Consider the following 23,324-nt stretch of genomic DNA (forward strand, 5'->3'; position numbering starts at 1 on the left):
GCACATAGGATGTCATGATCACAGAACAAGCCCCAGGAGCTGGATGCCAGGAACATCCTAAGGACATGGCCTCTGCCGTTCTACATCACATGGTGCCTGGGAAGCGGTAAAAAGGAGCTATCAGGGCAATGAATGACCAGGGCCCCCCGTCGGCAGTACCAGACGTATATCCCTCGTTATGACCCTGCTCTGGTTTATACCCAACAGGTTGTCAGTCTATTATCTAAAAACAACCATATTTAATAGGACATATTATTAGGGTAATGTGGTACAAATATTATTTTTGGATTTTTTTTTTTTAATAGTTCCACTACATGTTTTATTGTTGATCATAACATATTTTCAAAGGTATTCTCCAGTATACATTTTATTCAGTCTCACGGGAACTATTTATTAATAATAGCCGGTGATAAAGCTGGTTTTCTTTCACCCCTGAATAAACTCTAGCAATAAAAAAAAATACTATCACTTTTATTTATTTTGTAATTAAATATCTAGGAGCAGCTTCCTTGGAGATACTGGCGACTGTCAGAGATAACACAAAAAAAAACCCCCACAAATATGTAAAAATAGAAATAATTGAAAAAACTAAAATAATTTTTTTTTTATAACACTATGCACATAGGAATATATGATTTATTTAAATAATAAAGCATTTATCACTCATTGGGGGAGATGTACTAAGTCTTGGAGAGTGATAAAGTGGAGAGAGATAAAGTACCCGACAATCAGTTCCTAAGTGCCATGTCACAGGCTGTGTTTGAATTAAATGACAGGAGCTGACTGGTTGGTGGTTTATCTCTCTCCACTTTATTACTCTCCAATGCTTAGTACATCTGCCCAATTATCTTCTCATATCACCATTCTGAGACCTTGTTTAATAGGCTTTCCCATGCTTTGAATGGGTAAGATTTTGCCAGAGAAATCTGGTGATTCTATTTACCAATGGCTGAAGGTTAAGGGGGACATTTACTAAGCAGTGATGAGAGCGGAGAAGTTGCCCCAGCAGCTCTGTATAATTCTATAGTATGCAAATTTTAGATGTTACTTCAGTGCTGATTGGTTGCCATGGGCAACTTCTCCACTGGCTCACTTCTCTGCTCTAATTACTGCTTAGTAAATGTCCCCCTTAGTGTTCTATGTTTGGTGGTTATCCTTTGATAAGTAAAGGAAAAGTTGAATCTGGTATAATGGGGCTGATGTACTAAGCCTGGAAAAGTGCTAAAGCAAGTACAAGGTGATAACGTACCAGCCAATCAGCTACTAACTGTCAATTTACATAATGGAGCTGATTGGCTGGTGCGTTTTCACCTTGCACTTATCACTTCTCCAGGCTTAATACATCTGCCTAATGACACTTTTCTAAATTCGCTAAGTAGGCTATTAATATGAAAAAGAACAATTGCAACTTGATTTTTTCCATCAGTTTGCTCATTTGTTAAATTAATGGTGTTATGTCTGACTATATAATACAGTCAAGCAACCAATGCAGTATGTCATTCGTATAGTTATAGAAATGAGCATCTAAGCTGCTGTACACAAAACATATGCACAGATATCACACAGTGAATTCAATTGCATAAGATCAGGATGAGATAATCTTAACAAAGCACAGTCTATATAGAGAGTCACGTTTTTTTTCTTCTGAACTATAGTTAATAGAATTCAGTGTGATGTGTTCTTATTTTAACACTAGGTAAGTTTTAGCACTGCAGTCATAAAAAAGCTCTATAAATCACAATGGGAGTAGTTCTAGCATGGATGTGAGTGCCAATATGAGAAGCCTATTAGCTCATCCCTTTGTGGATTTTCAGTCTTATTTCATACAACTGGATTTCTCTGTACTTGTTTTCTTAAGACAACATTGCCCTCTGCTGGTCTTGCTACTAATTGCCAGCTTCATACTCTAAACCAAGAGAACTATATTATTCTCCTGCTATGACTCTCACACTGCTGGGAAAGCAGAAGCTGGCATGGTATGCTGTGACTTGTAGTTCGGCATCAGATGGAGGGCTACATGTATTCCTTAAGTTACACAGAGGCCATATCTGTACTGAAACACACTGTTGTTTACGTGGCATTTTTCATTTTTTGCTTCTTAATTAAAAAAAAAAAAGAAAACATCCCGGAACATCTGTCTTGTTTTTATTTTGCGTTGTCAGTTATAGTGCACGATGTTCCAGGTACCCTGCCTGATGTATCGACATCAATGCCATGTCACATTAATTATAGCTCACCCAGTTCAGAGCATTGACTATAGTAAATAAAAATTGCACATGGAGATATTACATTATATATGAATTGATTTTGTGACAGGACATCATTTCCCCAAGCACTCTCATGTTTAATCTGTAGACCGATGTCCGTTTGTCATCACTACAGCTATTCTCAAACTTTTACAGATCTGGAGACAGAGCATTTTAATAGCCAACTTTATAGAGGTCTCTTTACCCAAGAATGTGTCTTTTGGTTAAAAAAAAACAAAAAAACTTTGCTTTTATTTTAAAATTCAATAGTGCTTAACTAATAAAATTGTACAATCCTGCAGACATGTTGTAAAACAATACTAACACAGATTCTTTTCTTTTATACATAGCCTTACAAATTTCCATGAAGAAACTGGTTGCTATGGACCACATTGGCAAAACACAATCTTCGTGGCAAAGCATTTGAAAAACGTACAAGACAACCCACCACACTGATTATCCACATACCTGCCTACTTTTCTGCTGCTCCCTCTGGGAGGGAGCAGCCAAGTGACATAGGAGGGGAGCGTGGAAGAGGTGGTACGGGGGCGTGGTGATGCAATTGTGTCATCGTAGCCCCACCCACCACTTTTCATTGCCCCACTACCGGCATTGTGAAGTGGTGGGCGGGGCTACGATGACACAATTTAGCGCGAATTGCATCATCCCCCCGCCCGCTTCTCCTCTGTGACGGGATGCGCAAGGAGCGGGTGTCGGTGCACGTGGGGGTGCGGCAGGGGTGCAGTGGAATGTGGGAGATTTGCCCACTTCCCTAGGGGGCCGGGAGTGACACCCAATTTTAAGGAGCCTCCCGGCCTTTCCGGGAGAGTAGGCACGTATGATTATACACAAAGCATCCATCACGCAAGTGGACACCCAGACCACCCATACAGTAAAACCTGTTTATGTGCCCTCTACATTCTGTCATTCTCATCCAGTGACACAACTTGGCCATTACTCTTATACTACTAGTGGGTCTATTTAATCACACAGGAATGTTAAACTCAATGAGGGGTCTGTACTAAGACTTGGTGAGCGAAAAAGTGGACAGAGATAAAGCATTAATCAACAAGCCCCTAACTGTTGATTGTAACATGGCAGCAGGGCCGAAACTAGGATTTTTGTCACCCGGGGCAAGGTAGTCATTTGACACCCCCCCCCCCCCCCCCCCCGCAAAAAAAAAAAAATATTTTACAATAAATAAATAAAAATAATAAAATAAAATAAAAAAAATAAATGAATAAAAATATTATATATATATATATATATATATATATATATCTCTTTCAGAACTTTTTTACCTGAGAAACTGCCTTTTCTAACATAAATTTCATATCCAGGAAAAAGTGTCCCCATTTTACACAGTACGACAGGCAAGTGTCCCCATTCCCCATTTTACACATTGCGGCAGACAGGTGTCCCCATTTTACACATTGCGGCAGGAAAAAGTGTCCCCATTTTACACATTGCGGCAGGAAAAAGTGTCCCCATTTTACACATTGCGGCAGGCACAGGTCCCCATTTTACACAGTACGCTGGCAAGTGTCCCCATTTTACACATAGCGGCAGGCACAGGTCCCCATTTTACACAGTACGCTGGCAAGTGTCCCCATTTTACACATTGCGGCAGGCACAGGTCCCCATTTTACACATTGCGGCAGGCACAGGTCCCCATTTTACACAGTACGCTGGCAAGTGTCCCCATTTTACACATAGCGGCAGGCACAGGTCCCCATTTTACACAGTACGCTGGCAAGTGTCCCCATTTTACACATTGCGGCAGGCACAGGTCCCCATTTTACACAGTACGCTGGCAAGTGTCCCCATTTTACACATAGCGGCAGGCACAGGTCCCCATTTTACACAGTACGCTGGCAAGTGTCCCCATTTTACACATTGCGGCAGGCACAGGTCCCCATTTTACACATTGCGGCAGGCACAGGTCCCCATTTTACACAGTACGCTGGCAAGTGTCCCCATTTTACACATTGCGGCAGGCACAGGTCCCCATTTTACACAGTACGCTGGCAAGTGTCCCCATTTTACACATAGCGGCAGGCACAGGTCCCCATTTTACACAGTACGCTGGCAAGTGTCCCCATTTTACACATTGCGGCAGGCACAGGTCCCCATTTTACACAGTACGCTGGCAAGTGTCCCCATTTTACACATAGCGGCAGGCACAGGTCCCCATTTTACACAGTACGCTGGCAAGTGTCCCCATTTTACACATAGCGGCAGGCACAGGTCCCCATTTTACACATAGCGGCAGGCACAGGTCCCCATTTTACACATAGCGGCAGGCACAGGTCCCCATTTTACACATTGCGGCAGGTGGTGGAGGGAGAGAGAGAGAGAGGAAGGGAGAGGGGCTGACTTACATTTGAAGCGGTTCTCGCCGCTCTTCAGCCGCCTCTCCCTCCTCGTCTGCGCGGCTCCAGGCTCCCCCTTCTCCCTCCTCCGGCGGGGTTTCGTGGAATGACGCGTTTGCGCCGTGACATCACGACGCAATCGCGTCATTCCGCGAAACCCCGCCCCCCGAGCTGGGCACTCGGGAGAAGGGGGTTTAAAAGTATGTGCCGCGGCGGGTTTTAGGGGGTCTCGGCGCCCCCTCCAATCTGGCGCCCAGGTCGCCTGCCCCCCTAGCCCCCCCCTAGTTTCGGCCCTGCATGGCAGTTAGAAGCTGATTGGCTGGTACTTTATCTCTTTCCACTTTATCTCTCTCCAATGCTTAGTACATAGACCCCTGTGTGGGAGATATTTCAAACCTTGGAGAGAGATAAAGTGGACGGAGATAAAGTGCCAACCAATCAGCTCGTAATGGCCATTTTTTAAAAAATGGTCAATAACATGACAGTTAGATGCTGATTGGCTGGTACTTTCTCTCAGCTTTATCTTTCTCCAAGGTTTGGTACATATACCCCTAGATGTGACAGGGATTAATGGTGACACTCATCAACATCTGTAAGCAAACAGCTACCTAAGCCAGCATACTAACAACCTACAGTAGCAAGAGATAAGTTGCTGCTGGACACTCACTAACAAGGTATAGAGACCTTTAAGTACAGCATGTGGGAATAATAAGTGATGAGTGTTTTTGTTTTGTTCCAGTTTTAGATGTATGGCATGTTGAATAGTTACAGACCAAAAGACTGCTCAATATTACAAAAAGAGGCTAATCCCCACTAAATTCTCTGGTCTCCGGTATGAAAACTGAAGCTTTAGCAATAAGGTAGAGAGGCATAATTTCCAAGATTAGTGGCTCCCTTATCTTTATATAGTTCTAATTGTGGCTTACTGTAGCATTTGCCCATTACATGGATGTATTAAGAACATTGTGGCCCCATAGCAACATTTTGGAGGTGCCCCTACCCCAGTGACGTGTGGTGGGGTGAGGCAGGTGAGGCAGAGCCTTTCTTCTCATACTATCGTTCGAGCCAGAGTTTTGACTGTATAAAGTATATGAAAAATACAAAGAATATGTTTGAAATATCTACTTTGTATTATTCTAATCATTTTTATAGCCAAAACTCTGGAGTAAAAAGTTTTTGACAGGTGAGGCAGTGCCTCTCCTGTCTTTCTTTTCTGCACATCTCTGATCAAAACTCAGCAAATTTACAAGAGTTTATACTGCTGCACATGTGTGTAATGCCCAGATGTACCCTTTGGCTCATACATTGCCTGTAAATCTGGCTCTGGTGCTAGCCAGTGCCTCCTGAGCCATTTAGCTCACCACACGTCCCTGCCCTACCCCCTTCTACAGAGATGTTTCTCTCCACAGCAGTTGTTCATTTTATGCCCCATAGTAGTGCACAAGTTCACATTATACCATACAGTACACCCAGTTCATATTATGCCATATTATAGTGGCCCAAGTTAATGATACAACATATTGAACTGCCACCAGTACACATGCCACACATAGCCCCCAATTCACATTATGCCATACAGTGCTTAGCTGGCAATATCGGGAACCTAGTAGACAACTTTATGGCCTGGGTGCAGTTGAGTCAGGCACCAGAGGTGGGCCCCCTAAGACCCCATAGCAATGGCACCCCCTGCATCCAGTATAGCTACACCCATGGTCCGTAACATTATAAACTAAATAAATAATATTCATCATACATATAGTACACATGGAAATAGAAAACCTGTCCTATCAACTATTATCAACATTTAGCTTGTACAATCTCATATTTTATGTATTATCTTTCATGCCACACATACCTGTTTGCTTTTACTGAGCCACAATTTACTTCCATTTATAACGGTATAGATTTTATTTTTGTATCCTCTTATCTCAAGGTATCCACTTTTATCACCAACACAGAGCACCGGACAGTTCTTTGCCTGTGTCTCTAATACACGTTCCAAAGTGCTTATCCATTCATGTCTATGTCCTAAGAGATATCATTAATAAACAAAATCAGACCTAAACAATAATACAAGAATATTTTTATATTATTAGCATTATAATGAAAGAAGAAATCCACCTAACGTTCCGTTTTAGCTCTTACTGTATGTACAGTATCTTTACAAAGTGAAGCGAGACTCCTTTTCTAGAAGTTGTTATGCTGCAACAGTGGGCACTCTTATTCAGTTATGTATTAGTATATGTTTGACATATATTTTGTTACACATCTGACTAGTTAGATTTCTGCTAGCCTGGTTCTTGACCAAGAGATCAGTTATTTCCTGGTATTAGAGGTATTAGAGATTGGCAGCCCCCACATTGAAAAAATGGGGACCTCTGATGGAGCTGCGCATTGCGTGCCAATAAGCCCACATAGAGGCATGGGCCCAGGAAGGAACACACTATTTCTCTTCACACTCTCAACTACTCTGGTAGTCAAATGAGGGGAGCATCATATAAATTCTTGATAGTAGTTGTAATGTATCTTTGGGTGATGATATTTTGGATTAGCACAGTATAACATGTGCAGAGAGAGTTAAATTTGGGTGGGTTATTTTGTTTCTGTGCAGGGTAAATACTGGCTGCTTTATTTTTCACTGCCATTTTGATTTCAGTTTGTACACACCCCACCCAAATTTAACTCTCTCTGCACATGTTATATCTGCCCCACCTGCACTGCACATGGTTTTTTGCCCGTTACAGAAAAATGTTGCTGCAGCAATCAGGTCTGAATTTGGCCCATAGCCTGAAGATAATCTTATACAATATATTTTAATAATTTTGAGCATCAAAGTTTGTGTACATTAAACCATCAGAAAGCAAAGATGTCACTATCTCAGTCGCGCTCAAAAAATTCAGAATTTTGAAATATTCCATATTTCGGAACATTGGAAATGGGAGACTTAACTTCTTGTACCACAATCAATCTATGTTATATTATAATTCATGATGTAATGTAAAATGTTCCTGTGAGTCAGCACTATATATTTCATTTATGTATCAGTGAGGGGGCATATGGAACAGCCTGCGAGCATCACGCTCTGCAGAAATTCTGGCGAGTCTGTCTTATTTTTAAAGCAGCAATCATTTAAAAGGCAAAAACAGGTGGTTTTTGCCTTTTAAATGATTTCCGCTTTAGGTTGTTTTTGCCTTTTAAATGACTCGCCGGCATTTCTGCAGAGTGTGCAGCTCGCAGGCTATTACATAAGCCAAGAAAGATAAATTAGATGAAAAACAGAGTTTGTATTGTATGTCATGCATCTAATGTGTTGTCAATGGCCAATACTATTTCCAGAGAGATTTTTTCTATTTTTCTGTATTTTTTTTAAGGCTGGAAATAATGAAAATTAAAATCACTTTATGGTACTTTTGAGTATCGCAATAAAATCATTGTGATACATGGTCACAAATTATGGCACACGTACGATACTTATGGTCTCAGAGGCTGTTGCTATGGGGGAGATGTATCAAATCCTTTAGAGAAGTAAAGCAGACAACTACTAAGATACTAACTGTCATTTACATACTGTGCTACGCAAATGATAACTAGAAGCTGATTGGTTAATATGTCCAACTTCTCCACTTTATCCCTCTCCAAAGTTTGATACATCTCCCCTCTAATCTGGCAACAGAATCTTATTTACCTCCACTACAACATTCACCGGTGTCATGAAATAACGTAAACCATTAACATCATTTTAAACAGAATCTGCTCCATACCTTCTTTTTCTGCTCGGAAAACAAATGTCCTCTGCGATGTCACAACTTCAAATTTGTTCTCACCGAGTTTTTTAGTTTTTGTTATTGCGGACAGTAAAATCTTCCCTTTTGCAAAAACATCCTAGAATTAAAACAAATGATGTAAATAAAAATAAAAAATGAGGATTTTCAGATATGTGTTGGATTATCATCAACAGCGAGAGGGGTGAAGATGCCCGTGCTGGTTCATCTCTATAGGGGCAGCTGTACTAAGCCTTGGAGAGTGATAAAGTGGAGAGAGATAAAGGTCCAAATGTATTAAACCTTAAAAAGTGATACAGTGGAGGCAGATAAAGAGTGATAAATGACCAGCCAATCAGCTTCCTAACTGTCATGTTACAGGCTGTGTTTGAAAAATGACAGAAGCTGGTTGGCTTGTCATTTATCACTGTGAGGTGGTGTGCAGGGGGTCTACGTCACCTCCCTGGGGTCTCCACCTGCTCACCTGCTGGGAAGCAGGCAACAGGCTGTCCCGAGCGCCTCCTCCTCCTCCCTTCAGCCAGAAGGACCTGCGGCTGTGTTGCTAGGGGGAGGAGGAGTTTAGCTTCCTGGACCATTTCTTCCTGGAGGAAGGTATGCAGGAGGTGGGTCTGCATCTGTGGCGGGGGGCGGCGGAGGCGACAGGTTGCGGCAGCAGTCTTTAAGAAGCCCATAGGATTCTATAGGGTATCGCCATCCAAAAACGCGAAAACGCAGCAGACGGGGGTTAGTACATACGAAAATGTGAAAAATTCCCCGAAAATGGGGGTTTTATGGCATTTTCCCTTTAGTACATCCCGCCCTTTATCCATACCCACTTTATCACTTTTTAAGGCTGCCTTATACATTTGGGTCAAAGTACCAACCAGCCAGATCCTGTCATTTTTCAAACACAGCCAGTAACATGGCAGTTACAGTAGGAGCTGATTGGATAGTACTTTATCTCCATCCGGTGCAGGTTTTGGCTACATAATACCAATATTAGCGGTCTGGAAAAACATAAAATTTGGACCCTTTATTGGCATTCACTGATTAGGAGGTTTTAACTTGCGATATGGATGAGTCTCAACTACTGCATTTATGGTCTGTATTACTGTGTGTTTTTTTTATTTATTTATTTTACAGTACTGTACGTTATATTTTAGACACTATTAGACTTAATGCTTGGTGCAATTTTTTTCTGCCCTATTGAACCATAATAATATAATACGTGATATAGGGCAGATCCATTTAATCTTCTGTGGTCATTACTAAAAATACTTACCTACTTGTTTTGTCTCCTCTCTGGAAGAAGCACAGAGAGGAGATGCTGCAGGACACTTCAGGGGGCGGGGCCAGACTGTCATGTCACTTGGCCCTGCCACAACACAGGAAAATGGGCGTGATTCTCGGGTCCGCAGGGAGGGTGTAGGGCTAAATGCAGCGATTTACGTCATTTTGCACCAGCCCCTCCACAACGGCGCTGTGATTATCTCCCCATTCTAAGAAGCAGGTGGGATGTGGGAGATCTGAGGTTGTGGGGGACTACCTGAAAAATCAGGGTTCTTATGCAACTTCAGGGACGGTAGGTAAGTATGTTACTAGATGAAGTTGGGAAAGCATTAGCAGATAAAAATAACCAAATGCAGGCAAAAAAAATCACTTTAAACTGCCATTCAAAGGCACTTCTCTAAATTCAAAACTCAAACAGAATTAAAAAATATACACCCCAAAATCTAAATAATAAAATCTAAATAACAAATATGAAGCACCCCAACCCATTGGTTTAACTATACAGTCTGCAGTTTCCTGCTTCTCCAAGAGTGAATGTAAGATTGCGGACAGGAAGCGGGAGGGATGAGTCAGTATTTGGGATTTGCAAAATTGCAGCAATTTGGTGATACACTCATAGAAATAAACTCAGTATTATACTTATTTGGAAACCGAATTCAGGTGAATAGCACAAATTGACTTATGGGGATTAAACATTTTTATTTATGACTTAGGGGTCTATTTACTAAGCCTTGGAAGGAGATAAAGTGTACGGAGATAAAGCACCAACCAACCAGCTCCTAACCTACATTTTTCAAACACAGCCTGTGATATGGAAGTTAGGAGCTGACTGGTTGGTACTTTATCTCCATCCACTTTTTCTCCATCCAAAGCTTAGTAAATAGACCCCTTAAACATTAGGAGTCCAAGTGCATATTTAATAGAAATGTTTGTCAGTCATATAACATTCATACCATCTCCACTATTAGGGGTTAATGTACTAAGCCTTGGAGAGTGATAAAGTAGAGAGAGATAAACCGCCAGCCAATCAGCTCCTAACTGTAGTTTTTCAAACACAGGCTGCAAAATGGCACTTAGGAGCTGACTGGCTGGTACTTTATCTCTACACTTATTACTTTCCAAGGCTTAGAATATCTCCACCACAGTGAATATCCGCACACTAGTTGTACATACAGCAACTGGCCAGTGGCGGAACTTGTGAGTGGTGGGCCTAGGTGCAAAAATGTACTTTGGGCCCTCCTCCTCTGACCCACCCCAAGCTAATATGCCACACGGCAGTGGCTGACAGAGAAAGGCAGCGGATGACAGGGAGAAGCAGTGGGTGGCAGAGAGAGGCACACAGTGACATTGAGAGGTACAGTAACAGGGAGTGGCAGCCGGTGACAGTGAGAGGGGGTGACAAGAGTACAATCACAGTCCTGCACACAGTTCTGGGCTGTGTGGAGATCAGGGAAAATGTACTTTGGTGATGGAGGATGTTAAATGAAGAGTGTGCTACTGCAAAGACTCTAGTTTTCCTGTCCCTATCCCAAGATAATTACCAAGATCACTATTGCGAATGTGCATGGGCAATCTAATTTCTTATTTCTTTACTGTATAAGACTATGCTGTGACGAAGACTTCCGGTGGGCGGGGCATCCAGTATGGCCGCATTTTACTGAGCTCCCTATTCCTAGCTGCAGAATCCTTGCAAATCCTGCTTAAATCCTGCAAATTTGGATAAAACTCTTGACTACCAGCAGAGTGCACACTGTGGGGATCATTTTAAGGTTCTTTTCATTGGGGAGCGATTTTCTGCCACCGGAGTCCAGCCACCGACACTGATGGCCCTCGTGGCAGCTTAAGACGCCGGGAGTAACGCGCCCCCTCCCTCACCCGCTATATACTTCTATACCGGCTCCCTGACCTGTCTCCTGACGGGCTGACAATACCCTCGTTGGACCCCCCTGACGCCTGTACCTGGCTCTGGTTACTGTCTGGCAGGAGAGACGGAGGAGAGAGCTCACGGGACAGTGGAGACAGGACCCGCACGGAGGCCTGCGCTTCGGCGATTGACGGCGCGCTCCCCGCCGCTGGTTTGCTGTGCGGTGCTGCGGGAGACTGCAGAGACGGACGTGGTGCCCTGACATCCTGAGCCCCTGGGAGCCCCACCATGCCTGTGGTGCGGCTGGACCTCGGAAGCCGCGTATATACAACTACATGCCCTCCTGAAGGGGTAAGCACCGGGAGCTTGCCCCGCCGGCCCCCATTTGCTTGTTTGTATCTCCGGCGCTGCGAGTCTGGGTGCTGAAGATGGGTTACAGTGGGAGGTCCGGTACAGCTGTAGCCGGCTCAGATCTTCTGGGACGGCCTGGAGTGGACGTGCTGGATGCACCTGACGGCAGACCTGCCAAGACCACTCCGATATTAATATCTGGCTGGAGGAACAGCGCTTGACGTGCATGCTGCGCTGGTGACAACTTCTACGCTGCTGATCTCCCTCTCCTGACGGCACGGTTATTGAGGAGACGCTGGGCTCTACAGATCTTCCCCAGGTACTAACATTGTCTGTATGCCCCAACAGCATCTTTACTAACATCCCCCTCTCTGTATTTCACACCCCACATATCCAGATTCTTTGAACCTCCCTGCCTTTTGTGTTGCCATTCCCCCCCCTCCTCCTCCTTACCATCCTATGTCACAACTTCCCTTCTCTACCCTCCCTATACCTGGCCTCTATTGCTGAGTGTGGTGGACTTTGAGACCCTGCAGGAGCTACTTGCCACACTCTGCTCACGACATAGGCTGCTAAACCCCTGCTCACTTTATCAAGGAGGGCTGTTGCCCCTTATTTTGTCCACTGTTATACGTCACTCTGGAACAGAGATCAGGTGCACGTTCTTTGCCGAGACTTCCAGCTTGCGCATCACCACCATCTAGTGGCCTGGAATTTCTGTACCTGGACTGCTGGCCCAATTGTGCTGTTTATCATTTTCCACTTCATGCTGGCTAATTGTGACGTTTGTTATTTTCCTTCTTCCTCTGTAATCTGTATGTGACGTTTATTATTTTTCATTTCCGATATTTTTATTCTATATTGCTTGACTCTTCAGATTGTTTTACGAAGCCTGTTTCCACATATATTTGTGCTGGCTGCGCCCTGATGCCGGTGCAGTCTCACGGTGTTGCTTATGGTATTTCAGTTATTACAAGCTGTGTTGCGGCTGCTGTGCGTCGCCGAACGGCAACTTTCATATTTTTAGATGTAGCTTTACTGTTTATGTAAACGTAATTTTTGGTAGGGATGCTGCCCAACTGGCTTATGTCCTAGAAATTTGATTTGTCCCACACCACTGCCCAGGCCCCGCATTTTTTCTATTGCATTTTGTCATTGCTATCAGTTACTGCTACATTGTTGATTTTGGGAGGCACCGATTTCTCTTTGTCATATCCCTTGGGGTATGGACAAATACCTTGACAAAACCATGCCTCCAAAACAATTGAACACCTCCTGTCCCTAAATCAGGCCCACCCTCTCCCGCTGGCCCTGGAGCAGATGCATCTAACTTAACTAGTGATAAAGCTCCTCCCTTGACTGCTAGAGAAATCTCGGATTTCCTTATGCCCCTCCTAGACAAATGATTTGATGACCTCCAAGCCCGCTTAGATGCGGGGCTGGCTCGCATAGACTCACATACGACACGTATTACATCAATAGAGTCGAGAGTGAGTGATATCGAGGACCTTACCAACTCATGCCAGGAGGAGATGTCTACCCAGGGTAAAATCACACAATTACAGGATAAACTGGAGGACCTGAAAAATAGGTCTCGTAGGAATAACCTTCGATTTATAGGTATACCACAGAGGTGGCCAAAAGGTCGATCGTGATCTACCGGTAGCTCGCGGAGCTCCCGCCGGTAGATCACGACCAACTTCTGCATTCCAGTTTAACTTGCCACCTCTGTGAGTCCCGTTCCCAATGATGCATTGCGCGGGTGACGTCATGATGTCAGCCGCGCACCCGTGCTATGCATCATTGGGAACGCGAACTGAGGAGCCTCTGCGCCTGTTGGATCTTGTTTGATCCAGTCAGCTCAGGCGGGAACAGGCACACTGACAGTGCCAGCCCAGTGGGGAGCCAGCCAGTGATCAAGCCACTGGGGATCCAGCAGACCAAGCAGTTCAGGTACATTGTCTTGGAGGGGAAGGCTCAGCACTAAAGGAATAATTAAAGGAGGTCTTATTTTAAGTGTTGCTACTTGAGCAGGGCATCACTCATGGCAGTTTGCATTGAAGGGCAAGTGGAGCCATTGCTATTCCTCCTGGAATTTTGCCATAACCTGTAATATTTTTATATATGTGTTATTACTGTTTTGTCTAATTTGACATATCATTTTTTAGCCTGCCTGCAATGAATTTGCTAATAGCTCCCCACTCAGTTCCTGTGCTCAGCATGTGATGCAGAGAATGACCATATCTGTAATCTGGCACTGTGGGGGCATATCTAGCACTGTGGGCACATGGCACTGTGGGGGCATATCTGTATCTGACACTGTGGGGGCATATCTGGCACTGTAGGGGCATATATGGCACTGTGGGCACATGGCACTGTGGGGGCATATCTGTATCTGGCATTGTGGGGGCATATCTGGCACTGTGGGGGCAAATCTAGCACTGTGGGCACATGGCACTGTGGGGGCATATCTGGCACTGTGGGGGCATATCTGGCACTGTGGGGGCATATCTGTATCTGGCACTGTGGGGGCATATCTGGCACTGTGGGGGCATATGTGTATCTAGCACTGTGGGGGCATATGTGTTTGAGGTTTTTACCTGTGGGGGCCAATGTGTTATTTCGTGCAAGAACGTCATTACACTCTGTGCAGCAAGGCTACGTCCCTTTTTTTGTTATACCACGCCCACTTTTTGTTATGCCACGCCCCTTTTTTGGGCGAGCGCCTGCGGCGCGCGCTACTATTCCACCTGGGTAGATCACAAAAGCTTTTCAGCTTTCAAAGTAGATTGCCGACTCCAAAAGTCTGGCCACCCCTGGTATACCAGAATCCTTGGCAGGCCCGGCCCTTACCTCTTATCTCAGCGTTGACCTCCCCACTTCGCTGGGGATCATAGATGACATTGAGGTCCCCTATATTGATAGAGCTCATAGGTTGGGAGCACCACGAGATGGGACACGGAATTGCTCTCGTCCAGTTATTGCCCGATACCTAGACTATAGGGCCAAGGATCAAATTCTGGCAGCGTACCGTAAAAACAGAGAATTGCTTGTCAAGGGCCATAAAATCTTGATTTTTCAGTTGCTGTGGCTCAGAAGAGAAAAGAATTCTCTGAGGTCTGCTCCTACTTACATGATAAGAATATTCGCTTTGGCTTATTGTACCCCGCTAAACTACGGGTCTTAGAGAATGGGAATCAGGTTTTCTATACAGACCCAGAGGTGGCGAAGACGCATTTCTTGACACACAGGTCGCCCCCAAGATCGTCAAATAGCTAGTTTACCGGTCATGACTCCGTCAGGGTCACGGAAATTTGTGTACTCTCACCTTGGGCGGAGATGTGCTGATTTCCTATTTGTTATTTGTTTTTATTACTACTTTCTGCAAGTATAGCCTCCCTCCTTATTAGTATTAGTGTTACAGATATTTGTAACAGTGTTCAGTGTGCGCACCGCTAGACCTAGTTGGTGCCCACCATAGTTATGGTTGATAGGAAAAGTTTAGAAAAAGAAGTTATGAGTCATCGTGGATTATCGTCAATGTTTCACACAGTGATGTTATGTTATGTATCATTTGACGCCGTATTGTTCATGTTTAAAATATTTTCTTTGAAGTGCAAGCCTTGGGTTGAAGGGGATGCCACCTTTGGCTACCTAATAACGTTGATTTTCTGTCAGGTATTTATTTGCCCCTTTGGGGTTGGGTAGCCATGCCGTCCACTGATACTTCCTCATCTGAGATTATGCCTCCAAAGCCCATACAATTTATTTCCTGGAATGTCGATGGTTTGAACTCCCCAGTCAAATGACGCCGTGTGGCCACACACCTCAAACGTTTTCACCCTGATGTGATTTTTTTACAGGAGACCCACTGGCAGACGGGCGAAGAAAATATATTGAAGGCTCCTTGGCTTGGCCCCTGTATATCTGCTCCTTTTCTTACGAAAGCTAGAGGAGTAGCCATACTTTTCCGAAAAAAACCTTCCTGTAATTGTTTTGGAAGAAATCATTGATCCTTAAGGCAGATATATAATATTGGATATCGAGCTCTTCCACAATAAATTTACTCTAGTCAATCTGTATGCCCCGAATATTAATACACATATATTTATTCAGGACCTTGGTCATATTCTCCAAAGTAGGATGAATTTCCCCTTGATAGTGGGAGGAGATTATAATATGGTGATTGATCCCACAGTCAATAGGTCACCGGCCCTACCTAGAACCACTGACCCCCATAGTAAACACTTAATGGCTTTTCAAGACTCTTTGGATCTTTCTGATCCATGCAGACTGCTACACCCAGGCGATAAAACACACACCCATCTATCGTTGGCCCATGGAACTCTGTCTCGTACAGATAAATTCCTTATGGCTGATGAATTAATCTTTGATATCAGTGGGGTGGACATACTTGACATACTAATTTCTGACCACGCCCCTGTAACTCTGGCCTTAGCTCATCCTCACATGTACCCATTGGATCGTATATGGCGATTCCAGCAATATTTGGCTAGTTCAGAGGATTTTAAATTATACCTTACTTACCACTGGACTAATTATGTTGATGACAACATAGAATACTGGGATAGACCCGAAATTTTTTGGAATGCCTCTAAGGCAGTAATGAGGGGTCATATAATTAGTTATGTCTCCCGGAAGAAAAAAGAAGCCAAGATGGAATACTCTGTATTAAAGGAAGCAATGTCTACTGCTTTCCAAACCTACACTTCTACCCCCACTGATGCCGCTCTTACTGAATACAAACAGGCAAGACGTCTGCTTGAAACCTACTTAGCGACCCAGGCGAAACACTCCTTAGATTACACCAAAAATAAATTTTATAGATGGGGTAATAAGGCGGGTAGGCTACTGGCGGTTATCTCTCGACCTGCTAAAAAGAGACATACTATAACCACTCTCCGTCATCCCACATCAGGTCACACTATCACCAAATCTCAGGAAATAGTAGAGCAGTTCAAAACTTATTTTCAATCCCTGTTTAGCTCTGCACCGGTGGACGCCGAGGTACAAGCACAATTGCTTACTGACAATGTGCTACCCCCTTTGACTACGGATCAAAGAGAGGTCCTAACAGGTAGAGTAACAGAGGAAGAAATCAACTCTGCCATCTCAAACCTGCCCCATGGTAAATCTCCTGGTCCTGATGGTATGTCAGGAGAATACTATCGCTTATTACAGTCTCACATTGTACCGGCTTTATTAGAGCTGATTCAGGCAATTCAAGAAAGAAGCTGTCCCTCTCCTTTATTCAATGAAGCATTTATCACCCTCATACCTAAACCTGATAGGGACACGAACCTCCTTTCCTCTTATAGGCCGATTAGTTTATTGAATGTCGACTATAAATTATTAGCTAAGATAATGGCGACATGACTTCAGCTTATTCTCCCATATATTCTTACCATGACACAAATGGGCTTTGTGACTGGCAGACATGCAGTCAAGGCAATTCGCACGGCACTAGCTGCAGTGGCAGCGTCCCAATCTCCATGTACAGATCCAAACATGTTTCTTAGTCTCGACGCCAATAAGGCTTTTGACATGGTCCTGTGGCCATATTTGTTTACAGTGCTAGAAAAAAGAGGTTTTGATCCCGGATTTATTAAATATATTAATTTTATTTATAACAAACCATCTGCCTCTCTTTTGATAAATGGGATCAGGGGTCAACGATTCTTTTTGGAAAGGGGTACCCGTCAGGGATGCCCTCTATCACCATTATTGTTTAATCTAGCTCTTGATCCACTACTTCGGACATTGCAGGACTTGTCGGCCTTTCGGGGAATAAGAGTGGGTAGGCAGGAGATTAAGCTATCGGCCTTTGCCGATGATATTCTTCTTTATATATCTGACCCTGAGCACTCTCTTCCTCTTATTCTAGAAAAAATTAAACTATTTGGCCTAATTTCGGGTTTTAGTATTAACATGGACAAATCTAAAGCACTATTGCTATATGGGAATACTACATGTCCACACTGGACTACACATTTCCCGTTAGGCTGGGTATCAATGTATATCTCATACCTAAGCATCATAGTGTCACAGCACATTTCAGAATTATATAAACTCAATGTGGGCAAAGCCATACGTACTTTGACTGACGATATTAAGGGATGGGAACGTTTGCCTTTGTCATACTTAGGTAGGGACAACTTACTTAAAATGGTGGCTATCCCGCGCCTATTATACCCCCTACAAACACTCCCTGTGGACGCACAAATGATCAATATGCTCATCAGAACTTTTATATGGAAGGAGGCCGTGCCCGTATAGCATTACGCAAACTCGCCCAGCCTAAATCCAATGGAGGGAATAACTTCCCCGGCGTGGTAGTTTACAATCAGGCTGCGCTTTTGAGACATTTGAGGGATTTGAGGGATTTGCTGCAAAAAAGCTCTGTTTACACATATATGTCTTTGGAACAGAACTTTTTGACAAACATTGACTTGACGTGTTTTCTTCATCGACATGATCAGGAAATCTCAGACCATACCAAATCGAATCCTCTTTTATGGTCTACGAGGAGAATGTGGCATATCTTGCGTCACAACGCAGGGTTGTGTCAATATCATTCTCTACATCTACCCTTAACCCAAAACCCTGAGTTCTTGGACGGCATGGCTGCTCACCCCTTCACTATGTGGGGGAGGCTGGAGTAACGTCGATTCGATCATTGGTCTCCATTGATGAACGCCGCATGCTGACCTTTTCTGAGGTATCCACAAAGCATACTGTGGCTGCCCAGTCTCCTCTGCCATTCCTGCAAACACAATTCTATGTCAGACATGTTCTCACACACTTCTCGGAAGGGGATTGGAAAAACTCGTTGGACAGTCTTTTATTACACCCCGTACCAAGTCATAAAGCCATATCTATACACTATACATTTTTACGAACTATATTGGATCATGCCACTATAACAGGCGGTATGTCCAGGTGGTTGACACATTTCCCTAAACTGACTATGCCCATACTGGAAAAGACCCTACTGTACTCCCGAAAGGTCTTGCCTGCGAGTATATATACCGAATTATTTTTAAATGTTTACCATAACACCTATTTATCCCCATTGCAACGTTTTCATATAGGAACATCAGAAACACACTCGTGCCCAAAATGCCACCAGAGTGAGGCGGACACCTATCATTGTCTATGGGCATGTCCTATTGTGCAGTACTTCTGGCATCTCATTAGAAAATACATTTACTCCTGAATGGGCGATACTGGGTATCATTGACCATGATCTTCGGATGCCATCGGAATGTAAAAACCTATTGTTGGCCCTTAGTGCTGCAGGGAAAAAGACGATACTTCAAGGGTGGATAGATAGTACACCTCCACAAATACCACTGACTAAATTGCACCAACTATTCCGGATGGACTAGGTGGGAGCTATTGTGGATAAGGGTATTCAAGTTGGTCGTTTTTTCACTCTATGGGATTCCTATATTTCCAATTTGCCCCTTACCACGCGATTGCAGATCCACAATAGCTTAAAAAACACTACATGGTACCTGACCAGATTGGCAACTCAGGACCCACCTATCTCCTTAGCTTGAGGTTGGGCGGTTACGGTGGTTTCCCCCAGGGCTCGTTATATTGTTCTAACCATACGTGTGAACTTGATATATGACTATATACTGTGTGTTACCTCATCTTGAATTTCTGTTTTAATGTGATAATATGAGAATTTAATGTACAACCTTAATGTATATATTCTTTAATTGTACGTGTCATTGTACCCAAAATGTACCTCCCTGAACAACCCATGATGTCTCAATAAAAAAGTTGTTTAAAAAAAAGACTATGCTGTGACATGGTAGGAGACAGATGTCTCCTACTTAGCTCCTATGAGAGACCTGGTTAACACCAGCCATAAAGCTGTTCCTGCATCCCTGCGCAGCTACCCGTTTGCAGTACACACTCAGGGGTAAATTTACTAAGATGTGAGTTATTTTAAAGATGGGACGTTGCCCATAGCAACCAATCAGATTCTACGTCTCATTTATCTAGCACCTTCTAGAAGATAATACCTGGAATCTGATTGGTTGCTAAGGGCAACATCCCATCTTAAATAGAACTCCCATCTTAGTAAATTTACCCCTCACTATCTAATAAGCTGTATGAAAGCCCAATCCTTTCCAACTTTGCTAAGCCAACACAAATGGTTAAGTACCTGGGCTGTTCATAGGGCCTCACCCCCTGTGCTTTCCTCAGTTCGGAACTCCATCAAGAAGGCTCTGACAGCACCAATTACACTGACCACAAGCTGACTTTAATTCACAGACAGTTGTGATTCAGGAACAATTCACAGCTCTGTGAATTAGAGGCAGTACGCATCTGCGTGCATCAGCGCTAACAGGCAGCAGGACTCTCCTATCAGTCTGGCTCAGATGGCAATCACACAAGGTCAAAACCCGCCTCCCTTAAGTAAGGGACATGTTCCTCAGGCAGTGGGGCCCAACCTCTTCCTTTGCTGAGCCATTCATCTGACGTTGCTTAAAATGATTGTGCAGTGGCCCAGGTGAAAACTCATTGCTGGTCTGGGCAGCAGTGGGCCCTTTAGTCTCCAGGAGCCCAGGTGCAATGCACCTGCTGCACCAATGCTAGTTCCGCCTCAGCAAGTGACACCGATTGTTGTCACACTGGATTAGCTCAGAAGTAAATGGACAGATTACAGCAGTATTGGGCCGTACACACTGGTCGATACCAGTGAAAGATATGAACGATCTTGTTTATTAATGAATGAGATACCGTTCATATCTTTAAGTGTGTAGGCACCAGTGATGAGCGATGCGCGGCCCCGTCTGCCGTATCGGCAGCCCGTCTGCCGTTGGGTGGGTCGCTAGGAGTGTAGGGCCCTTTAAGGACTGCACCTTCCTAAAAATGCTCCAGGCAGTGGTCTACTTCCCAAGCCGATAGCCCAGCCCCCTAGGTGACATTACAGGTTTAGGGTGAGAGGCCTGTATAGGGCTGCATCAAGCTTTGCTCCAGCTCTGGGTTGGAGTGACTGGTCTCACAGATGGAGTAGGGAAGGCAGTGCGGTCACCAGTGGTTAAAGTGGGCCGGAACGGGACGGAACTGCGTTCCGTCACCTCTAATTGCAGGCGGAACCAGTTCCGCCTCCGCCCGGCCACAGCATCATGTCCCTGTTCCATTATAAAGGTGGCAGCGGCCACCAGCCAATCACGGCTCGCGGACTGGCTGCAGCACCAATTAGAAGTAGATGAGGCTTTTTCAAAATCTGGCGTGAGCCAATCACGGCTCGCAGACCGCCAGCCAATGAAAAGCTGCCAAGTGGCAGCTTCTCATTAGCTGACGGTCCAGGAGCCGTGAATGGCGCTCAGCCGGCGCCAGGTTCAAAGTGCCCTCACTCCCCCCCTCTGCCGCAGCCACAGCCGCCGGAGTGTGACTGAGCCGCGGGCTGTAACGCCCGATCCCCCCCCCCCCGCAAATAGACTGTGCAGCTGCCTCCACTAACTGAGGAGAGGACGGAGGCAGGCTGGCTGAATGTACGGGGAGCAACAGTAGCTGCAGAGAAAGTTGCAGCTCCTCCCAGGCAGACCTCCCATGTGACAGAGCTGGCCGGCCGGGTGAGGCAGGACGGAAATGTTTGCAGTGAACTGTACTGCAGTTGAGCACAGGTATTTGTTTTAAGTGTAGGGGGGGGGGGCTTAGTTGGCCGGGTGAGGAACCCACTGCCCTGGTGTTTGGAAGGAAGAGGGGGGGGGGGGGGTGCTATGTGTTTATAAGCTACGTGTGTATCATGTGCTGTGTGCATGTATCCTATGTGTGTATCATGTGCTGTGTGCATGTATCCTATGTGTGTATCATGTGCTGTGTGCATGTATCCTATGTGTGTATCATGTGCTGTGTTCATGTATCCTATGTGTGTATCATGTGCTGTGTTCATGTATCCTATGTGTGTATCATGTGCTGTGTGCATGTATCCTATGTGTGTATCATGTGCTGTGTTCATGTATCCTGTGTGTGTATCATGTGTCTGTGTGTATGTATCCTGTGTGTGTATCATGTGCTGTGTGCATGTATCCTATGTGTGTATCATGTGCTGTGTTCATGTATCCTGTGTGTGTATCATGTGTCTGTGTGTGTATCATGTGCTGTGTATGTATCCTATGTGTGTATCATGTGCCGTGTGTATGTATCCTATGTGTGTGTATGTGCTGTGTGTGTGTGTGTGTGTGTGTGTGTGTGTGTGTGTGTGTGTATGCATGCTATGTGTGTATGTGTATATGCTGTGTGTATGTATGCTCTGTGTGTATGTGTATGCATGCTCTGTGTGTATGCATGCATGTATGCTCCGTGTGTGTGTCTGCAGTGTGTATGTTTGATCCGAGTAGTTATGTATTGTATATATGTTTTTGAAAGTACGCCATGAATGTATGTATGCTGTGTGTAAGTATGTATGTATATGTACAGAAGTGTATGTATGTGTATATATATATATATATATATATATATATAATATATATATATATATATATATCTATCTATCTATCTATCACAACATATGTACATGCATACGTGAACGGAACCCCCCCCCCCAAGAAAATCCTGCGTTTGCCCCTGCCTGGGCGTCTGGTAGGAGAGTCAACTCTCCCTCCTCATGAAGACCTCCAGGTAACTGCTGCCACAATTCACAGCTCTGGGTGCCCAGTCTTTCTGCTGCTGATATTCTCTCTCTCTCCATGTCCCTCTCTCTCTCTCCATGTCACTCTATTTTGCCATGTCTCCTCTTCATCTCTCTCTCTTTTGCCATGTCTCTCTCTCTCTCTTGCAATGTCTCTATCTCCATGTCTCTCTCACCCTCTCTTGCCATGTCACTCTTTTTGTCTGTTTTTGCACTTTCAAGACTCTGAGTGTGTGTGTGTGTGTGTATATATATATATATATATATATATATATATATAAAACCCCCTCATAAAATCCTGCGTTTGCCCCTGGAAGGGGCTCTACCTGTCGTACTGTGTAAAAGGGGACGCTGTCTGCCGTACTGTGTAAAAGGGGGGACTCTGAAAATTGTGGGCATTGTGTGTAAAGGGCACTAGTATGTGGGGCGGGCAATGTGAATAAGATTGTGCTACTGTGAAGCATTATTTTGAATTGGTGGTACTTTTGTGTGGCCACGCCCCTTCCTTGTGAGGCCACACCCTTTCTGTGGCATTGCAGGTGAGGTGAGTTCCCCCACCTCTCCAAGACCACTTTAAGCCCTGGCGGTCACATACTGTAGATGCGCTGAACTAACAATAGTGGCATTAGCATTCCATTCCCATTATGAGGGTAATTCAGAGTTGATCGCAGCAGCAAATTTATTAGCAGTTGGGCAGAACCACGTACACTGCAGGTGTGGCAGATATAACGTTTGCAGAGAGAGTTAGATTTGGGTGGGTTATTT

General features: G+C 44.4%; 1 protein-coding gene across 3 annotated transcripts in view; it reads right to left on the reverse strand.

Moving 5' to 3' along the window:
- The window catches only part of ARAP2 (ArfGAP with RhoGAP domain, ankyrin repeat and PH domain 2), a 575,623-nt gene that overhangs the window by 484,618 nt on the left and 67,681 nt on the right, over positions 1 to 23,324 (reverse strand). For all 3 annotated transcript variants that reach the window (XM_063922313.1, XM_063922304.1, XM_063922322.1), the window contains exons 9-10: positions 8,380 to 8,500; positions 6,474 to 6,646 (exon numbers count right to left, since the gene is read on the reverse strand). In XM_063922313.1, the coding sequence (XP_063778383.1) occupies positions 6,474 to 6,646; positions 8,380 to 8,500 (294 nt within the window). The remainder of the gene's footprint in view (positions 1 to 6,473; positions 6,647 to 8,379; positions 8,501 to 23,324) is intronic.

This window comes from Pseudophryne corroboree, chromosome 1 (assembly GCF_028390025.1).
Source record: "Pseudophryne corroboree isolate aPseCor3 chromosome 1, aPseCor3.hap2, whole genome shotgun sequence".
NCBI classification, from domain to species: domain Eukaryota; kingdom Metazoa; phylum Chordata; class Amphibia; order Anura; family Myobatrachidae; genus Pseudophryne; species Pseudophryne corroboree.